Source organism: Carassius carassius, chromosome 11 (assembly GCF_963082965.1).
Source record: "Carassius carassius chromosome 11, fCarCar2.1, whole genome shotgun sequence".
NCBI classification, from domain to species: domain Eukaryota; kingdom Metazoa; phylum Chordata; class Actinopteri; order Cypriniformes; family Cyprinidae; genus Carassius; species Carassius carassius.
This window is the reverse complement of record NC_081765.1, coordinates 30743183-30763185: the sequence shown is the minus strand read 5'-3', so window position 1 is coordinate 30763185 and position 20003 is coordinate 30743183. Positions and strand designations below refer to the sequence as shown.

Sequence of the window (20003 nt, the reverse complement as noted above, 5' to 3'; positions counted from 1 at the left end):
GGGAGAAGATGGAAAGAAATTAACCCTCAAGCATGATTACAGCATTCCTTTCCATTGAGGATTATGAAGACAATAAAAATGGTACAGAATTGAGATTATTTGGCATTATAATGTTTATAGAGCTGGTACAGATTCAGTCGCTGTCTTGTTTACTGTGGCGTCAAACCTTTGAGAATTAGACTAGGATGTCCTTTGGGTTGGTTTCACAATGAATGCTTTTACATAGATAAGTAAATCCCCATGAAGTGTTAAATCATCTTAAAACTTCCATTTCCGGTCATCATGCACATTATCAACAAATTAATTTACTTAATTTCTTTAGCACTCTCTTGCTCATATTTCTTGCTTGAACATTAAATCTAGGCAGAAAAAAAGAAACGTCAGACATCATTATGGAAATTGAAAACGTGGGAGCCTAAAAGAAGGGGGTCTGCTTAGGGGTTCACAGCCCATCTGAGCCTGTCAGATACAAATGTGCGGTTCCAGCTTACATAACACACCTGCAGCAGCCCAAATCCTGTCCATGTCTCTCTTGTTTTTGGATGGCCCCTCTTTCCCCTCTCAGCTCCTACTGAGGGCGAAGCACAGGGTGCCTCAGTCTTACCTAAATGCAGCTGCACCATTCCCAAATAAGGTTCTGTGTTTCATTGAAAATGCTTTGGGTTCAATTTGAACTTTAGAGAAGAGAGAACAAGGTGATCACAGCATTTGTATTTATTTTTTGTCTTTAGATAAGCTGCTTTTCTTGTACATGTGCACACTCAGAAGAATAGAGATATACAGTACATATGTAAACAACTTGAAAATATCCGGCACTCGGTGAAATGATGGCAATTGCTAGAAAATGTCAGCTGGTGAAAAAAATAAATAAATGAAACAGCCCAGCTATTTTCAATATTGATAACCAGAATCGTTTCCCTAACAGCAAAGCATATTATAGTGATTTCTGAAGGATCATGTGACACTGAAGTCTGTAGTAATGATGCTAAAAATTAAACTTTGTATAAATTACTTTATAAATTGCTTTTCAGTATATAGTAAGCAATTATTTTACATAGCAATTTCACAAAATTACAGTTTTTACTGTAGTTTTAGGTCTTGGTGAGTGTAAGTGTAATAAAATTAAGCATTTAAAAATAGCAATAAAAAAATCTAAATACACACATGCATAATTATATTATTAAATTTAATTTAATATATTTTGGTTTTATTGTGCTTTTTTAATAGACATTTTATATTTTTATACTTCATGAATTGTATCAAACTGTCCATTTTAGTTAATTGATTCAATACTTTGATTCAGTGTTCTGTTTTGTCTCATGACTTAAATGTGTTTACGGAGTGTATTTTTCATGTATTGCAATGTTTTATGAAAACATAATCAGGCAAATGTTACTGTTTATTAATGTTATTGTTTATATTGCTGCATATTGCTGAATGATATTGTTATATTGCTGCAAAATATTCAATATTATTCTTCCTAGTGTTTACATAGTGTGAAAAACATGTCTTGATTATTTTTAAGTCGATTTTACAGTATTTTTATTCTTGCATTAGACTTCATTGACTGTTTGTTTGAAATGATGGTTCCTTTGATTGGTCAAGTTATTATTATTCTTTCTTTCTTTCTTTCTTTCTTGGTCGTATTGCTGTAGCTGTAAGTAGTAAGAGTCCTTATTGTGTCATCTCTGTAATATTTCTTGTTTCTTTTCCTCTGCAGCCTGAAGAGTTTGAAGCCGTCCACTCCCACACCTTCCGGCTGAAGACGTTCAAGAAGGGGAAGCACTGCGGCGTGTGCAAGCAGACTGTAAACAATGAGGGGCTCATCTGCAGAGGTCAGTCCAGGGTAGGGTGGACCGCTTGGGGGGTGTCTTCCACTGGGAACATCTGCCTGTCCCAGCATCTGATGAGAGCTTAATGGATAAAGGTTGTGATGTTTGTGAGGGGTGGCAGCTGCTCCCACTGACCAGTCAGTCTGTCCCTCTAATGAAACCTAATCATTAACCTGATTAGGCCACTGAGAGAGAATGTGTGGCATTACAGGCAGGGCTTTTACTGCTGAAGGCCAGCGATGGCTGCTGGAAATGACGTCAACGCTTGTGTGACGTGAGAGAGTGAAAGTGCAACACAAGGTTCCCATTATGGCAGGGTGGTTGGGGCAGATATTCACCTCAGGACAGTTTTGAGTCCTGTTGTGGTGAAGATTCAGCCAGAATGGAACGTCAGCTTCCATCATGAGAGGTCTAGAAGTTGAAGAATGGTTTACGCCTGAAGTTTCTTCACTAGCACCAGGATTTACGCCAAAAGTGAAGTCATCACCAGGGCGTAGTCATCTGTCATCGTTTAGGCACCCTCATGTATTTCCAAACTTGTATGACTTTCTTTTGTGGAATATAAAAACAGATATTTTTAAGAATGTTGGCAACCAAACAGTTCCGGCTCCCATTGACTTCTATTGTATGGTCAAAAATACATTGGAAGTCAATGAGAATGGGAACTGTATGCATTTACACTTACATTTATTAAATTAGCAGACGCTTTTATCCAAAGTGATTTACAATTGAGGCATACCACGAGTGATTCATCATAAGGAGCCAAATAAACACAGCAAGTGCTCATAATACAAAGTTTCAGACATTGTTTAGATAAGCTAGACAGGGATGGATTTTTCAGAATTAGGCCAAGTGTTGATGGAAGAGATGATTTTTCAAATTTTCAGGGATTCAGCACTCCGAATGGGGGTTGGAAGACCATTCCACCAGCTGGCAACGGCGAACGAAAATGTTCTGGAAAGTGATTTTGTGCCTTGGGTGGAGTATCCCTTTAAAATAATGAAACTGTAGTTTAGCATACAAAGTGTATTAATTACATTTAAGTGGGTGAATATTCGCACAAGAAAGATGGATTTTGATGGATTGATGTGATCAGAAATACAGATATTTATTGTATATGAAAGTGACGTGACATACAGCCAAGTATGGTGACCCATACTCAGAATTCATGCTCTGCATTTAACCCATCCAAAGTACACACACTGTGAATACACACCCAGAGCAGTGGTCAGCCATTTATGCTGGCACCCGGGGAGCAGTTGGGGGTTCAGTGATTCAGTATTATTGAGCTTCCACAGATAGACTGGCACTTTACTCCTAGTTTTGCCTTAGCCATTGAAGAATCACTCAGTCTTGACCATGTTCTTCTGCTAAATGGTTAGACTTAGGACACATATGCTCATTTAGGGTCATGGTAAAAAGCATTCAAGCTTAGAAATACAGTATGAAGACAGTATTCATGTGGTTTTTGGGGTTCTGGCAAACCAGATCTCCATTTCTTCTCTGCACTGCTTTACTATCATCTGTTACATAAAACTGAGCAGTGCCAGTTGAAACTTGGGTATCAAGAAAGAGTTTTGTGGTTAAACTTTTGTCAGTGCCAATAAATGCAAAAGCTTGGGCAGGATCAGAGATGTCTAGTGATCACAGACAGCAGAATCCTTCAGATCCAGAACAAGTCTTGCACAAGATGGCATGTTTCAGGTTCAATACATTTAAGTTTAAATTTGAAAACAATATAAAAATAAAAACAGATTTTAAGCTGTAGTCAGTATATGACAGATTAAGTAAATGAATGTTATATTTTATGGTATGTATTTGTCTGTACTAGTTTTACCATTAGATTTAAATTGAATTTTTTCATTGGTTTTAATAATATATGTTATCTAGGGGTGTAACGGTTCACAAAATTCACGGTTCGGTTCGATACGATACACTGGTGTCACGGTTCGGTTCGGTACGTTTTAGATACAGCAAAAAGAAAAAATTGGCATATAAATTTCCTTGATTTTTAAAAAATGTTTTATTAATTAAAACTAACAAAGTATGATTTTTTTTAAATATACATTGAAAAATGATGGAGCTATTCTTTACCCATCTTCTATAGTGTTTTCTTAGCAGCATATACTGTATAAAACAAAAACAGCTTCTTATAAAAAAAAAATGAAAATGTTATATTATTGTAGTAGTTATGAACAAATACAAAGATGTAACTTTTTATATGGAACTCTATAACTCTTTATATTGAGTGTGTTTTTACTCAATTGGTCCATAGGGCTTATGTTTTTTTGGAACAAAGCAGGAATTACGGTCTGTCTTAAATGGGCTCGTGAAGGAATATTGTAACGGGGCTCAATTACATTAAGCATGTTCTTAAAGCCTACGTTTTCCACTACAGAAGGCGCTCGCTCAATCAGTACGCGCTGAAGGCTCGTTGCAAAATGGCTAATGCGTTTAACAGAACAGAGATAGAAGATCCTCCAATAACCAACCGGTCTGGTGTTTGGGTGCACTTTGGATTCCCTGTAAGCTATAATGGTGATGATAGAATGAATGGTAAATAGTAAGGTCTCATATCCGCGGCTATAACGTATAACGTTTTTATTTTTGTATTCCCGCTGATGTACCCTAGATGCGACATATCATTGTTTTTTTTTATCCACCACTCTCTTGCCATCACCATTATAGCTTACAGGGAATCCAAAGTGCACCCAAACACCAGACCTGTTGGTTATTGGAGGATCTTCTATTTCTGGTCTGTTAAACGCATTGGCCATTTTGCAACGAGCCTTCAGCGTGTATTACTGAGTGTGCGAGCGCTGCGCCTGACTGAGTAGCCTAACATAAACATATAAGTTGGTGTTTTTTTCTTCTTCGGGGGTGTCAGGGGCATTGCCTGTTACGTCGTTTGGGTTATTGGGCTACCTTGTTGAACGCATATCATTATATTTCACAATTTTTTTTTATTTTCCAAATATAATTAATTAGTCCAACGAACCGTTCGGCCCATAATGCGTACCGCGTACCGAACCGAAAGCCTCGTACCGAACGGTTCAATACGAATACGCGTATCGTTACACCCCTAATGTTATCATATTTTATGTTTATTTTCTAGCTCTTCTTTTACAATATTAAGTGAAATATTTCCATATTAGAATGGTTGTATGGTTTGGTGCCCTGTCCTCTATATATTATTTACTCTATATATTATTTCATTTTTTTGCGTGTCCCATTTGCAGCTGTTGCTTCAAACACCCATTTTCAGGCCTTGTACATTTTAGCAACAGTCCTGTTCAGACAAGGACAGTAAATTATACTATTCCATGAGTCTCATGCCAACTATGGATTTATTTTTATTTTTTTATGACCGACCATAAAAATCTATACTTATTTAGTCAAGTTATCATGTGAATTTATAAGCCTTGAGTGATGTCTATATAAAAAAAATATATATAAGAAATTCTGTTCACATTTCAAGTTTCTGTCACACTGCTCAAAGCCATTAGCACTTGAGACTTTGATTGTGCAGATCAACTTGGTTAATGATTTCCATTCATTATGCTAGATCTGTCATTGTCACATGTCTCTAGGGATTGTATCCCATCTGAGTGGTATTGGGTCATTGAGTTAGAGACAGTTAAGACTATTAGCTGATTGTATGAGCTGTTAACCTGCTGATCTGTCCAGTGCATGTCCATCACAACACAAAGGAGTGAGTCTTCTTACTGACCTCTGATGGCTGAGTGCTTTCAGATGGAAAGTACAGGACAGAGAGGTTTTATGGTACCCTTTGTGGCTGGATTGGCAAATGGTTGATGGTTTGAATGGGCTTCAAGGGACTAGATGTCACTGTATTAACTATGAAGTGATGCAGTGCAGCAACTTTACATGTGTATGTTCTAGCGATGTACTGAAATTTCATCAACTCAATGCATTTCTCATTTTTAATAGATCTTCATTTAGATTAACAGATATATTTTAGTATTTTCAGAACTTCTCTAAACATAATTTGTAGCAGGCTTATTATCCAGTAATCTCAATAATAGGGCTGGGTACCGAACTTCGATGCCTTTATGGTATCGAACGAAAAACTTCGATACTATGAGTATCGAAAAATTATTTATCTTTCGGTGCCAAATTTCGGTTCCAAAAGCCAAGCAGACGTTTTTTTTTTTTTTTGCCAAGCGGCTGTGTCTGTGTAAGCTTGTAGCATACGTGCATGTAAGGACCTAAATTCGCCGTGATTGGCTGTCCACCACCACGTGACGGGGAGGATTTCTGAAGATACTAACAGTCACACAACACAAGTGTAGTTGTTTTTTTCTCAAAACGTTTCCGTTTTACAATGCCAAAAAGGTCTAAAGTGTGGCTACACTTTTTAAAAGTGCAACATATGCGATAAGAGTATTGCAACCAAAGCCGGCAATACCACCAATTTAATGAAGCATTTGTTTGGATGAGTGTTTTGCCCTCCCTCCCTGTTTAGTTTGGTCTACTCCATTGCGTATCTTGAAACACGCCCCCTTTCACGTCTTCTAAATAACAGAGAGAGAGAGACAGGTTTATACGGTACAGTGAATTTCTCTGAGCAGCAGGCCACTGTATACGTTCATTTAAAACATAACCGACTGTGTTTACGAGAATACTTGCAGAGACAATTATTTTGAGATAATTGTGAGTGTATGTGTTCATTAAGAAGTTACGATACGATACGAAAGATGAATTCATTCTCTGTACGCGCATTGTCTGAAATGCTGCTCGCAGCTCGTGCTTTGAATGAGTGCGCGCAAGCTCCGAACGCGCGCAAATTGTTTAAAATGCTTGAATCAGCAAGATTTAGAAACAAGTGGAAACGATCAACTACGATCCGTTTCACCCCTTCAAGCGAGTGAACAACGCGAATCAAGTTAGGAATTTTACATCACTATTCACGATACTATCCACGTCCCCTCGATAGCCTCATACACAGTAAAAGATTACCTGCGAGCTTCTCCTCCTGTCCATACGGTAATTTCTCTACTGTGCGACAGAGAGTCGCTGGTTATGATGCAATCGTTAGCCTATTTTTTACAAAAACTGCTTCTACGGGACCATAACGTAAGATACAAGATCGCAAGCTCCGAACGCGCGCGAATTGTTTAAAACGCTTGAATCAGCAAGATTTAGAAACAAGTGGAAACGATCAACTACGATCCGTTTCACCCCTTCAAGCGAGTGAACAACGCGAATCAAGTTAGGAATTTTACATCACTATTCACGATAGCCCATGGGACTGGAAAACACAATAGCCCCTGGACGTCAGACTAACGATTTTCCGAGCCCTGCACCTCAGATCTATCCAGTTTGTGAAACACTGGTTTCCACACTGGTTTCGTTAAACAAAATAAATGATAATTTTAAAAGATTGACTCAAAAGAATCATCGGTTCACTAATCGGATCATGAACTTGTATTACCGAGCCAAAGATGATCTATTATTGAACATCTTGAATGAATAAAGACTTCAAGTTCATCTGTAAAGCACATAAAGCAATCGTTTGAGTTTATAAACTTCTATTTCGTGCATGATTCGTATGGATCTGTTAACTGAATGCAAAGTGTGAGTTCTAGGAGAATGTTGTGTCGTGATGAGCATGTATCGCTCACTAGGAGTCACTAAATGAACAGCTGCTGTTTTTTTTCAACGGAGGATCAGTTGCCCTATTGGTTAAAATCCCCAAACTGTATACTTAAATATTAAATTAATAAATGACATCAAAACAGGGGCGTTTACGTTATGATGTGGTGGGCTGCTGTGGGCCAGAAAGTCCAAGGCCACTTTTTGGTCCCAGTCCGCCCTGGAATTTCACTACTTAAACCGAATGCATCGCCATGACGTTGACTACCACTTGATGTATGTTAGCTTGTGCTGCTAGTCGGTTGCTGTAGCGTTAGCGCTGTTATTTCCATAGACAGTAAAAGAAATGGACACAGCGACCCCATTGGACCCCAACGGAGAGAAATGAAGTCAATTAGAAGCACGCACTTCCTGGTGGTCGAGCGTACTGCGCAGACTCAAACTGAGCTTGACGACGTAAATGTCACGTGAGCAACCTGTACGTCTTCTAATCGCTGTGCCAAGAGAAATCTGAATCACCCACCGAATCTTGCAGAGAAGGCGAGCGTGAACAGGAGCAAATTTTGGTAAGTATTCTGATTAATTCTCTCCCTTGACTTTATACCTCCACGTCCCCCCGATAGCCTCATAGACAGTAAAAGATTACCTGCGAGCTTCTCCTCCTGTCCATACGGTAATTTCTCTACTGTGCGACAGAGAGTCGCTGTTTATGACGCAATCATTAGCCTATTTTTTTTTACAAAAACTGCTTCTACGGGACCATAACGTAAGATACAAGGTAATGGAGCCTTTTATACATTTTCGTGTTTCTTTAGAAATAATTAATGGACAAATGGAGTATTTAAACGCCTCAGATGTAAAGTTATTCACTGTCAAAGTGACGACAAAATGAATGGGAGTCAATGGAATGCTAAAAGCAGGTGGGGGTCCGCTAGCCAAAGGCGACGCCCAGGGGTGCTTCAAAAAAATATGAAACCCTGCCCCCCTGGTTATTTCCCCCTTCACATTAGCCTCTGCACCGGTCCACCTTGATGTTAGGAATAGGAAGACAGTACCTGAAGGTGCCAATCCCTTCACACTGGCAGCAAGAGGGAAAATGTCCACGCAAAGACGAGATGAGTGCCACAGAGCAGTCACAGGGTTTATTGTTAAAGGTTTGCTACAAATACAATTTGATTTTGCACTAAAAAGGTTTATTACATTCCTTTGCATTTTAGTTGGTTCAATATTAGCCTGTACACAATATCATTTATTTATTTATTTTCTTTTTTTGTTAATTTTTGGCCAAATTAGGATTGATACCAATCCTGAGTGTCTGCTGGCGCACCCCTACCCAAAAGCACAACCAGTTGTATTAATAATGTTATCCTGAGTGTGAAGTGTTACCAGAATTTGTTTTAATTAAGGTGAAAAATAAAAGTTTTGTGTTTAATGTATTTGTGTTGATGTTAAAATGGATTTTAAAACATATGGTATCGAAAAAAGTATCATTGGGAACCGGTATCGAAACTGAGGTATCGAAATTGGCACCGGATCAAAAGATTTTAAACAATACCCAGCCCTACAGTACTGCTGTCACATTCTGTTTATGACATGCTGACACAAAATTCTAATGATTTCAGTGGTCCCTTTGTTGTGTCCAGTGTAGAGAGTCTTTAGCTGATGTGGTGCGGCACCACACGACAACTTCGCTGACTGTGTAGACACTGTGTAAGGAGAGATGACCGAGGACTACGGGGAATGATTCGCAGATCCTCAGTACCACTGACAAACAAAAAATATTGTGAAATGTGTGGTAGGTATTGCCGCTCCATAGTATAATAATAGTATATAGTATAAAAGGGGCGGGGCATCACGGCGCAACATCGTGATGTCTATCAGCCATCGGTGATGGACAATGGCATCGTCTAAAGGCCCAACCATAATTCATATGTAAAAATATAGCAATATTTACTTACATCCTACATATATTTTCACTAATACGAATGATGCTGCAAATTAATCATTGATTCAGTTATGAATCAGTTCAGTGCAGGTGAACTAACTCACTAACTAACAAAATATAGCCAAATCAGTCTTTGTGTGATTATGCTTGCAAGCCTCTAGACAAGAAAGGATGTGAAACAAGTCTGAGTCTAACTATTCTAACTAGTTTTAGTCTCAAGTCTGAATGGCCAAATTAAAATCATAATGATATTCACAGTGTTGCTTTAATGTTTGCTGTGTGTTCGCAGAACAATAGCTGTATCTCCAGCAGACCAAGTTTGGCAAAGTCGAGCAGCACCCTGCTGAACACAGAAGGGCGGCCTGTGTTCAGTACGAGGACAGAACGCTTCGTATGCCCCCCTTTTGATTATTTTCATTCCAGCTGATCACAGTGTTGGAACCGTTTCCTTGCAAGAGTGAAACTGCCTGACTCCATCATGTCTAGCTGTTGTTTCTCGTTTGCTTTTCAATGCCTTCAGTTGATCTTCTTGGTCTTCACGCCAGCATAAACACCTCAGGCGCAGTGTTGAGGTGACCCAGAGATGTGAAACAATGTCAAGGGGAAATGTGTGCGTAAAAATAGCCTTTTCTGCGGTTTCATTAGCATTCCATCTCTGCCTCTGGACATTGAGACTGTTTTCCTTTTTCAGAAAGAAATGCAAAATCTCCCCTGATCACCCTCAGGGGTGCAGGCTGCTTTTGAAGAGACTGATGGTGCGCTGGATTTGTGTGTGTGTGTGTGTGTGTATGTGCACATATGGCAAACACATGCAAGCGGACACACAATCCAGCAGGGTCCAAGCCAGTTTGTACAAAGGAGTCTGTCCAGCAAATAATCGAGCACATATCCATTAAAGGTGAAGTGTGCTATTTCTGTGCCTTGAGTTTAGTTGGTTATGTTTGGAATAGCATACTTACACGACACTCTTACGGTTTCTACAAAATGAGGTATTTATTCTTTGCATATTACTAGAATTTTCTGTTGCAAAGAAAAGCCAGATGACTTGCAGCATTCATTGAAATGTTCAGTGGACAACAAAGCACACTGTACTGTTGACTTGACACAATGCATTGTCAACTTGACCTTCTATTGGCACAGTGTGACAAATTTCTAGAGTAATTGCAGATCTCTCTATCTGAACTCATTATTTAATCTGAATTCCAAAAGTAAAAACATTATTGCACAAAACTTAATGAAGAATACAAAACAATTCGGCAAAGCAATGATGCTGTTGTTCCAGCTATATCCGATTCTAATATATTCAGCATGATTGCAAGCATGTTCACTGTTTTCAATGAACAAGGAATTAATAGTGAGTAACATATTTTATTTAACATATTTCCAGTTTATTTGCATATTTTTGCTCCGTCAATTAAAATAGTTCCAAATAAAGTTAAAGCAGAATCAACTGTTGGATGTTTCTAAGTAAATAACAGTAGTGACATTTCATTCCTAAATGCACTTGTTGTTAATAGAATCACTTTAGTGAACAATTCAGTGACTCACAAAATGATTTAATTGCAAAAAGTGCCAATGGGTTTCAGAATTGGGTGTGACAAAATGGCGTGATAGCACCGCCTATAGAATTTCAAACCGCCGCTGTTTAAAAGCCCAACGCACCTCTCCTCGGGAGACTGGTCTCTTCCCCGTGCATGCACACTGGTGTCCTCGTAGGTCCAGGAAGGGTGCGTTGAGGGATTCCCGTGCCACCAGAGACGTGAGCCGCCGGACCTGCAATCCGGACGAGAAACGCTCCCGTTTACACGGCTGACGGGCCAGGATGCCGGGCCATCCATCCCCTGTAAGCACCGTGGCCGACGAGAAGGATGCGGCCGCTAGAGGAAGCTGCCACACCTCGCGCCCCGGACCGAAGAGGGGAGTGCGTGTGGCCGCCGGACTCCACCCCGACCCTTCCTCCATGAACACTGCCCGACCCACACGAATCCCGCAGCACGACGAGGACACCAGATCCCCTATTTATTTTGGACACTCCCCCTTTGGCACGAAGGAGCCTTTTGAGCGATTTCCAAATCTGATGTCAGCCGCGCTAACTTTTTCCTCCAGTGAATTTTATTTTATATAGTGAATGTGCAGTAATAGCAGTTCTTTCAGTATTAATCGTGTAAATAAATAGTGTTTTATACAGGTATTGTGTATTTATTTTTATATTTATCATCGTGTATTTTATATATTGTGTGCGTGTGTGAAAGCGGTTAACGATAACGTCAGCAATGGTGCAGTGCTTTGTACCTGACTCTGCAATCACCACTAAGTCATCAACACATGTCGTTGCCGTTACACAAATGTTCAGTAAATGCACAAAAAGGTATGCCTAGGCTAAAAAATTTTTTGACAGTGGCATTATAAAATGCTTGATATGACTCCATATCAAGGCTACAGTAGCCTAGCTAAAGTGGACGATAATGCTAACAAACGTTACCAACCTCCCTGCAAAACTCACCAAAACTTTGTAGGTCTTATCCCTCATGCCGGCCCTTACAAAACCCACAAGCTGACCCTCGGACACGCTACACTCAACTACATGACCCGATCTGAAGTGGTTTTCTCTCCTTTGAACACTTTTGTTTTCTTCCTTGAAAAAAGCCATCATGGCAGCCAAGGAGATCATGATTGCACTGATAAGTCTACTGTGCAAAAACGCAACACGTTTTTATTTTATTTTATTTTTTTATTAATGATCTTCAGTCTTCATGGACCTTCGCGGGGTTTAACCAGACGAGTTCCACCAATCAGATGCATCACTGTGGGATTGTTCAGGATTGTGGGTAATGAAATACTTATCCGAGACATCGCGAATAAAAGTCATTTATCTCAGAACAAGGTTAGTGCCCCATGAACCTTTGGCGTTTATATGTGCATATACTATCGCTTAGTACAGCCGTAGCTGGTTTTAAGTCTACCATGTATGGTTATGTTTTTATGGCTTATACCCCAACTGTCAATGCAGAAATTGTATTGAATTTTTACTTCCGGCACCGGCTGTGGGCGGGACTGTGATACTCTATTTTATTTTCTGTTAATAAATGCCTCTCCGAGGCCTGACGCCATGCCCACTGTGTCTGTCGTTGGCTCCTCCCGTTACTATATATATATAATAAAACCTTGTACTCTAAAAGTAAGAAAAAAAATATTTGAGACCCAGTTTTAATATCGTAAATGTATTTAAAGGATTATTAGGTATTTAAACTAGATGTGTCAAAAATAGTTTTTTTTTTTTTTTGCAGCATTTCCACCATAACCTGCAAAAAGATGTACCGAAAGATTGATTCAAGCCAAAAAAAAAAAGAGTAGTGGTGTAATACAAACAGTGAAAAGTCCCAGTTCTGTTGGACTGTTCATAAGCACTGCTCGACCAATCAGATTTGAGAACCAGAACTCACTCACATAATTGTTTGAGTCAGTTTTTTGACGACTGGGCCAGTTCTGATGGCGCAGAATTGACACACTTCACCTTTAAAGATTAAGGTGTCTTTGACACACTTTCACCACAGCAGGCCCATCACGAATTGTTTATCTTTTCTCAGCCATCCTTCATTGCCATTGTGATTTAAGGCACATACACATTACATAACCGCTCACTACAGCTCATTAGGGCTTCCTGAAGTGGCCACTCCTCTCCTGGAGCTGCATTAGTGAAATGAGATTGATGAAGATGGCCGCTAATTTCTCCCTGCTGATAGACAAGCTCTGTGCTGAGTCTAACATCATTACTTTAATCAGCTAAAACTCTTGCCTCAGCACAACCTTCCATGGTTGGCATTAAACACATACTCAGGACTGCCTCCTGTTGTGCTTATTTAAATCTTTAACATTACGTTACATTACATTACCAAAACGTCTAATGAACTACAATGATGGAAGACCTAAGGAACCATCTTAATAGACGGGATGTTAATTAAACAGCTGATTAGGTTTTGATTACTTACCATCTGCCTGAGTGGGAAGATATTTTCAAGGTTTCAGCAGTTATGTTGAATTGAAGGGTCTGACACCCCCGAATCTTTTAAGGTTAAACACACCAGTGAGACGCTGCCATCTTCTGGTTGGATATATTATGATATGTTGTGCTTGGTTTTCTAAGCTTTTTTTTTTTTTTTTTTTTTGCTGCACTACTGCAATAAATTAAATAAGTAAGAGAGAGTACTAGCTGTGTAAGTTGTAATTTGTAAATCCACAGAGAATGATGGGATATGTAGTTTTATTGCACGAGCATGTAGCCTCATAAACTTAAATGATTAGTATTTTCTGGTTTTATTTTCTAGTATTTTTTAAAAATATATTTGATTAGCTTAATTTCTGGTATTAATGAATAGTGCATGCAATAAATATGAGCTAAACAGCACACATTCACTATTAAATCTTAATTGTCTAAAACATCATAAACAATTATTCTAGCTCTTTCTTGCTTCATGAAAAAATCTCCACATTTGTAACTTTTTATAGGATTGAAATAAATCTCCATTGGTCAGCTGGTGTAATGCTGTATAAAACAAAACACAAAAAAATAAAGAAAATTACTGGTACATTATTTTGCTATTTTTAAAGGGCTGATTTGATGGGCATCTTTACTTGATTTGACACGGACAAGCCATTATACTAAATTATGCAACACATATATGAGAAAAGACTATTTACAGATATTTTGCTACAGTATCTTTTGTCCACAAGTTGTTTCTTTGCATATTTTTGCAGTATTTAATTTTGCCACTAGGAGACAGTGCAAGAATATATATTATGAGCCTTTAAATTAAGCAGATCCTGTTTGTGTCATATCCATAGTTTTTGTATTGCATAACAGAGACCAGCAACCACAACACACACAGATCTTCAGAGAAAATGAACAAAACCTCACACTCTCTGAAGAATGACCACTATATGCTGTTAATTTAAACGTTGTGATCCACTGTAATATGTGTTGAATTCAGCAGCTGTTTCAACAAATGTAGCAGTGATTTATCCTGTGTTCCCATGTGCATGAGCATGGCTCTCAGAAAGCATGTTGATTCAGTTCTGCAGAGTTATAGACTTTGAGAAAAGCTTGGAATCCACACCAGATGAGCATCAGAGGGAATTGTGGGAAATAGTCCATACAGGATATTAAAGCTTAACAGCTGCACGGGGGGTTTGTTTCTTAGTTAACACCTTAAATCACACTTAGAAGTAGATAGTGAATGTTCTGAATGGACAGAATGGGGTCATACAGAGTGCAAAATAATATACAGCACAGAGGTTAAAAGGATGGATTGCATAATATACAGTATTTCTCACTTTTACGCATAGGCACTCAGCACAACAATAATAAGCTTGTTAAGGATGTCACTGAGGCTTTTCATGTACTTTGTATCGTGTGTGTGTGTGTGTGTGTGTATGCATGTGTCGATGTTTTCTTTGGAATATAAGATAAATCTGATGACCTCTTTTTGGGAGTTTTCTCAAATGTATGTATGTATGTATGTATGTATTTATTTAAACATGATACTATTAATAATTATAATTTGTAATATTTCTGTTGTTATGATAATATTAATTTTAAATATAATCTTAAAATGTAACATTTGTTTTATGTAATATATTAATATTTATAAATTCATTAAACATTAAAAGTCTATGATGTTTCCTCATTTAGATCAATAGTTAAATGTTTATCTGTGTAATAGATTGTGCTCCTCACATGATGGGTTGATACGTCACAGACACTGAAGCGCACAGTGAACATTCATCAATTATAATGTCAGAGGTTCCCAAAATACTGTGTTCAGTGCAGAAAAAAGCCCACAGTTCAATATTTACCATAGTACTGGTGTATCCAGTTATCAGTTTACCGTGGAATGCCTTGTGGTTTAACTCTAGAGTGGTGAATTTATGATTGATATGATATGGCCACTATGATTAAAATTTCGTTATTTTTGCTGGAAAATTAATGAACGTGTGTGTGTGTGTGTGTGTGTGTGTGTGTGTGTGTGTGTGTGTATATATATATATATATATATATAAATATATATATACATATTATATATACATATACATGTATATGTATATGAACTATATATATCTTTATATATCTATATATATCTATATATAACTTTGTCTCTCTCAAGTGTGCATAACATAAAGCAATTATCTGCCACAGTATAGCAAAATTGCCAGTGTTTGACATTTGCTCTATTGTAAGTTCTGAGTGGCCCAAATGCTAAACCCTTATTTGGTACTGCGGTACTCAAGGGACCCATTCAGTTTGAGAGAATGACTGTAGCATGCTGAAGTGGTCCGAGTGTGTGTGTGTTTGCTCGAGTGCTGTCTAGTGTGTTAGTGTGTGAGGAAACTCGTGGTCCAGCTCTGTGATTGTGCTCTCTGTGTAACCCGGCACGGCCCAGCCCTCTGGGACCGCTGTTCATTACAAAAGGCCAGCATGGGAAATGCCAGCCCCACTCCTCCTCCTCCTCTCTCTCTTTCTGAACATTCTTAAGTCCTTGTGTCAGATATTAAGCAGCCCCCTCCTGATCCTCTTCCTCTCCCTACATCTCTTTAACACACCATCCTCTCTCTCTCTCTCTGTCCTGTCTCTCAGTGTTTATAGCCTACATGAATATCTGACTTCCTAACAAGGCAAACCCATGTAAGGTCCCCACAAAGCACTTTCACACCCAATAAGGTAGTCCTGATCTTTTATTCAGGGCTTGTGCTCAGAAGCATGCTGGGAAGTCCACATGAGGTACATTTGTGTCTGTTATGAGAAGAAACATGACTGACAGTAATAGATGTGGAAAAACATATCCAAACAATCGCACAGCAGTGAAGAATCTAGAATCTAGCAGAATCTAGAGGAAAAAAAAAACTTTTGAAACAATTTTCGCTTAGAAATCGCTAATAAATCTCACAAATAAAGCACAAAGAAGCTTAAAAATGTTGAAGTATAAAAGACTATTTTTTTTAATTTTTAAAAAAAATATATATATATATATAATTAGAGTAGGTTTTAGAAGAAAATACTATTTCAGTATTTCTACTTCAAGGTTTTTTTTTTTATTTAATGTTACTCTACCATTTTTTATTATTTGTAAAATTTACTAACAATTTCTGAGTGAAAATGGTTTCAAAGTAAATTCTACACTAATTGTTTGTTGTCTATCTAAAATAATAAAAAATCTATTTAAAATCTTTCTAAAATCTAAATCTAAAAAAATATTAATCTTAGTTATTAATTATAATTAGTTCGTAATCTAATATATATATATTTTTTTTTTTTTTTTTTTTTTTTTTTGTATATATACACACACACACACACACACACACACACTTATTTATGCATAAAACTTACCAATGGTGAATAAGTATAATCATATCATCAAGCCACTCTAGGCTGTGCATTACAGATGAGCACCTCTTACACATGCAGAATCATTATAAAGCATGGCCTCTTTTTGCATTTTACTTTGTTTTACAGGTACAATCGTTAGGAGCAATCTGGGGTTAAGTGCTTTGCTCTGAATGATGGCAGCTCATGAATCACTGTTTTCTGGCATAGATGTTCCTATAGCTCTGTAACTATTAGAGCATGGCTCTAGCAATGCCAGGGTCGTGGGTTTGATTCCCAGGGACCACACAACCTGACAACGTGATGAATGCACACCTTGTGAGTCACTTTGGATAAAAGTGTCTGCCAAATACATAACCTGCAACCTTTTTGCATAACCAGTCTAGATTTTCTACCACTAAGCCACACCAGAATGAAACACTCACCAGTTTTTTTCTCACATCCAACACACTCCCAAACAGGAGGATCACATGCTAAAGAAAATATCCTAAACTGAAAAAGTCAATATAAAATCTTTTTTTTTTTTCTACCACTCCTGAAAGGCTCCCATTCTCAACTTTACTCCATTGAGACGTTCACTACTTTTCTCAAAGACTAAACCAATGAGTTAAGAAAATAAACACCGCAAATATAATGTATGGCAGAAACATGTGAACCAAGAGAGGAAAAAGGCAATATTACATAATGTACAGTCCACTCCAGAATAAGCATATATTTTTAAACTCTTTGAAATTCTGGATTTTCCCAAAGCACTTTAGATTCACACTCTTAAAGGAATCATCTGAGTGAATTTGTGAGTAGTATGTGCCTTCAGTCATGTATTTTTATGCTCTGACCTGGATTTCAAAAAAGGGGGCCGAGGAGAAAGATGGGCTCTGTCCTAAAACATAGTGAGCTGCCTACATAGGGAGCATTTTAAGGCATGTTCCCAAAGTACACTCTCGCTGCTTAGTTTCTAAAAGAGATTTTAGAAGCTAGGCAGCAAGATTTTACTGTTTGATATCATATATGGTTTTGTTTCTCAAACATTAATATAAAATAACAAAAAAATACTGATAAAGAAAATATTTTGTTTCTAGAATATCTGAAATCGGTCACTTATGAACTGTAGAAACATGCTTAATGTTCCTGTCTTGGTCTGCAGAATATCAGAAGGTTTTTAGTACAAGAAAAATTTGTTTGGGTTGCAAAATTGTTTAAGACAGTATGATATTTGAATATGCATCAATACTGAGGATTTCAATTGTTTTGCAGTTCTTATTTTAATGTTTGTATTATTTACTTCTGTTTTAACATCATACATAAACCTTTAGATAAAATCAAGTTAGATAAAAAAATAAGATATATATATATATATATATATATATATATATATATATATATATATATATATATATATATATATATATATTTCTACGAGATATATTGTCTAAACATAAATGTTGAACAACTTATGCTTTTCAGAAATCAGAAATGTGAGATGTTAACTCTGAATTTTTTTTTTTCAGTATACCATGGCAGAAACAAGCTTCCATAAAAACAAGACAATTACATTAATTACAGACTAAGAATTTTTGTTGTTGTTTTGCACAGTGTGAAGAAAAATATAAGTATCTAACAAGGCAGTATATGACAAGGCAGCTGACTAGGTTTTAGAATAGAGAAAAGTTGTAGTTGTCTCACCGTTAGAGGAGTTTGAGAGATATTAGGAAGGGCTTTGGAAACGTTTCATCACCTTAGTGACTTGGTTGTGTGTAGACCCTCTGTTGTTGAGGCTCCGCCCCTCTCTGTGGAATGGCAGGTCAGACATGGGGAACAGAGTGTGCTCTGTGTAAGAAGAGCAGGAGCGTTTGGGTCGCTGTGTGCTAAAGTGTGCTGTACCTGTATGAGATAGATTGAAATGGGCTCGGATAGGAGGTTCTTTATGTTCTCTGGGCCCCACAGACACTGAGAATCTACACGACTGTTTCCACTGGATCAGTTTCCTAACTGACATTTGAGTAACGATTATTAATTGAGGAAATTGGTGATTTCCTTAATAATATAACATTAATTCATTACTTAAAATTTTACTTTAATTTATGCTTTTACATGATTTATATTACATGTATTTATTGTACACTTTTTTTACTTATGCTTTATTTGTATTCCATTCTGTTCTGTTCTACTAAATTTTGGTGAAAAAACAAACAAGTAAACAAACAAAACCTTCTGAGTAAAAAAACAAGTCCCATAAAATAGAGCTTTTGTAAGTATTTTGTCTGATAAATTGTCACGGAATGTGAATTCAGCAAGCTAAAGTTTACATAACAGTGAAATATCATCAGATCTGACAATACAAGACCAATAAATTAACAGTTGTGAATGTACAGTACTACACTTTTGATTGCAAATATTTGCTGAAGAATAGAAAGTCTCATACAGTTTTCTGCTTTGGTGGTTTGTGGCTCTGTCCAGAAACGATAATATAAACATTGAGAAAAACTAGTTTTGGCAAACAACTTTTGTTGTGTCGAGCAGCTTTACATCAATCATAAACGTCTGAAGGCCTTTCCTTCATTTCACATGAATCACAGATAATGTCCATTGAAATCCCATAATGATTGACCATTAATCTATATAAAATCTTGTGGGGAACAAGTCCTCATCCATGTTTATGGTGGTTGCAGCTGTGCCTGAGCTCAACCACTATGGCGAACAGAAAGGCAGGATGTGAGAGTCTGATGTAAAGGGTGCTGCGTAATGTCAAGTTTCTAATGGCAATGTTATTTGACAGAACAGAGTAAACAAGTTTTGCAGTGCAAAAAGATGAGAGAGAACGCGTTAAAGGAAATCATGTTTTCTGAAGTACATTATTTTGTTTTGTTTTGTTTTGTTTTTATTTTGTTTGTTTTTTTTTGTTTTATTTTATTTTATTTTATTTTATTTTATGCCCTTTAAAGCCCGCAATGTGCTTAACGCTTACATCCTAGTTAGTCCTCTCAGTAATGGTAATCAACAAATATATAATAAAATATATTTCTAATATTTACTGAAGTATGTTCATTTCTATTCTATTCTATTCTATTGAAAACCCCCAGTGTGATTACTTCCTTTTTAGACCCCATAATAAACAAAAAGTGTATAAAAATTTATTTTTTTAAATATATAAATGTTTAGCTTAATTTAATTTATTTTGCCCAAGAAAGCCCACAATTTACTTAAATCCTAATTGGACCCCAGAGTAATAGTA

At 37.3% G+C, this 20003-nt stretch overlaps 1 protein-coding gene across 9 annotated transcripts in view; it reads left to right on the top strand.

Moving 5' to 3' along the window:
• Positions 1 to 20003, top strand: part of tns1b (tensin 1b) — a 235509-nt gene that overhangs the window by 81226 nt on the left and 134280 nt on the right. For all 9 annotated transcript variants that reach the window (XM_059562497.1, XM_059562504.1, XM_059562500.1 and 6 more), the window contains exon 2: positions 1721 to 1835. In XM_059562497.1, coding sequence (XP_059418480.1) covers positions 1721 to 1835 — 115 coding nt within the window. The remainder of the gene's footprint in view (positions 1 to 1720; positions 1836 to 20003) is intronic.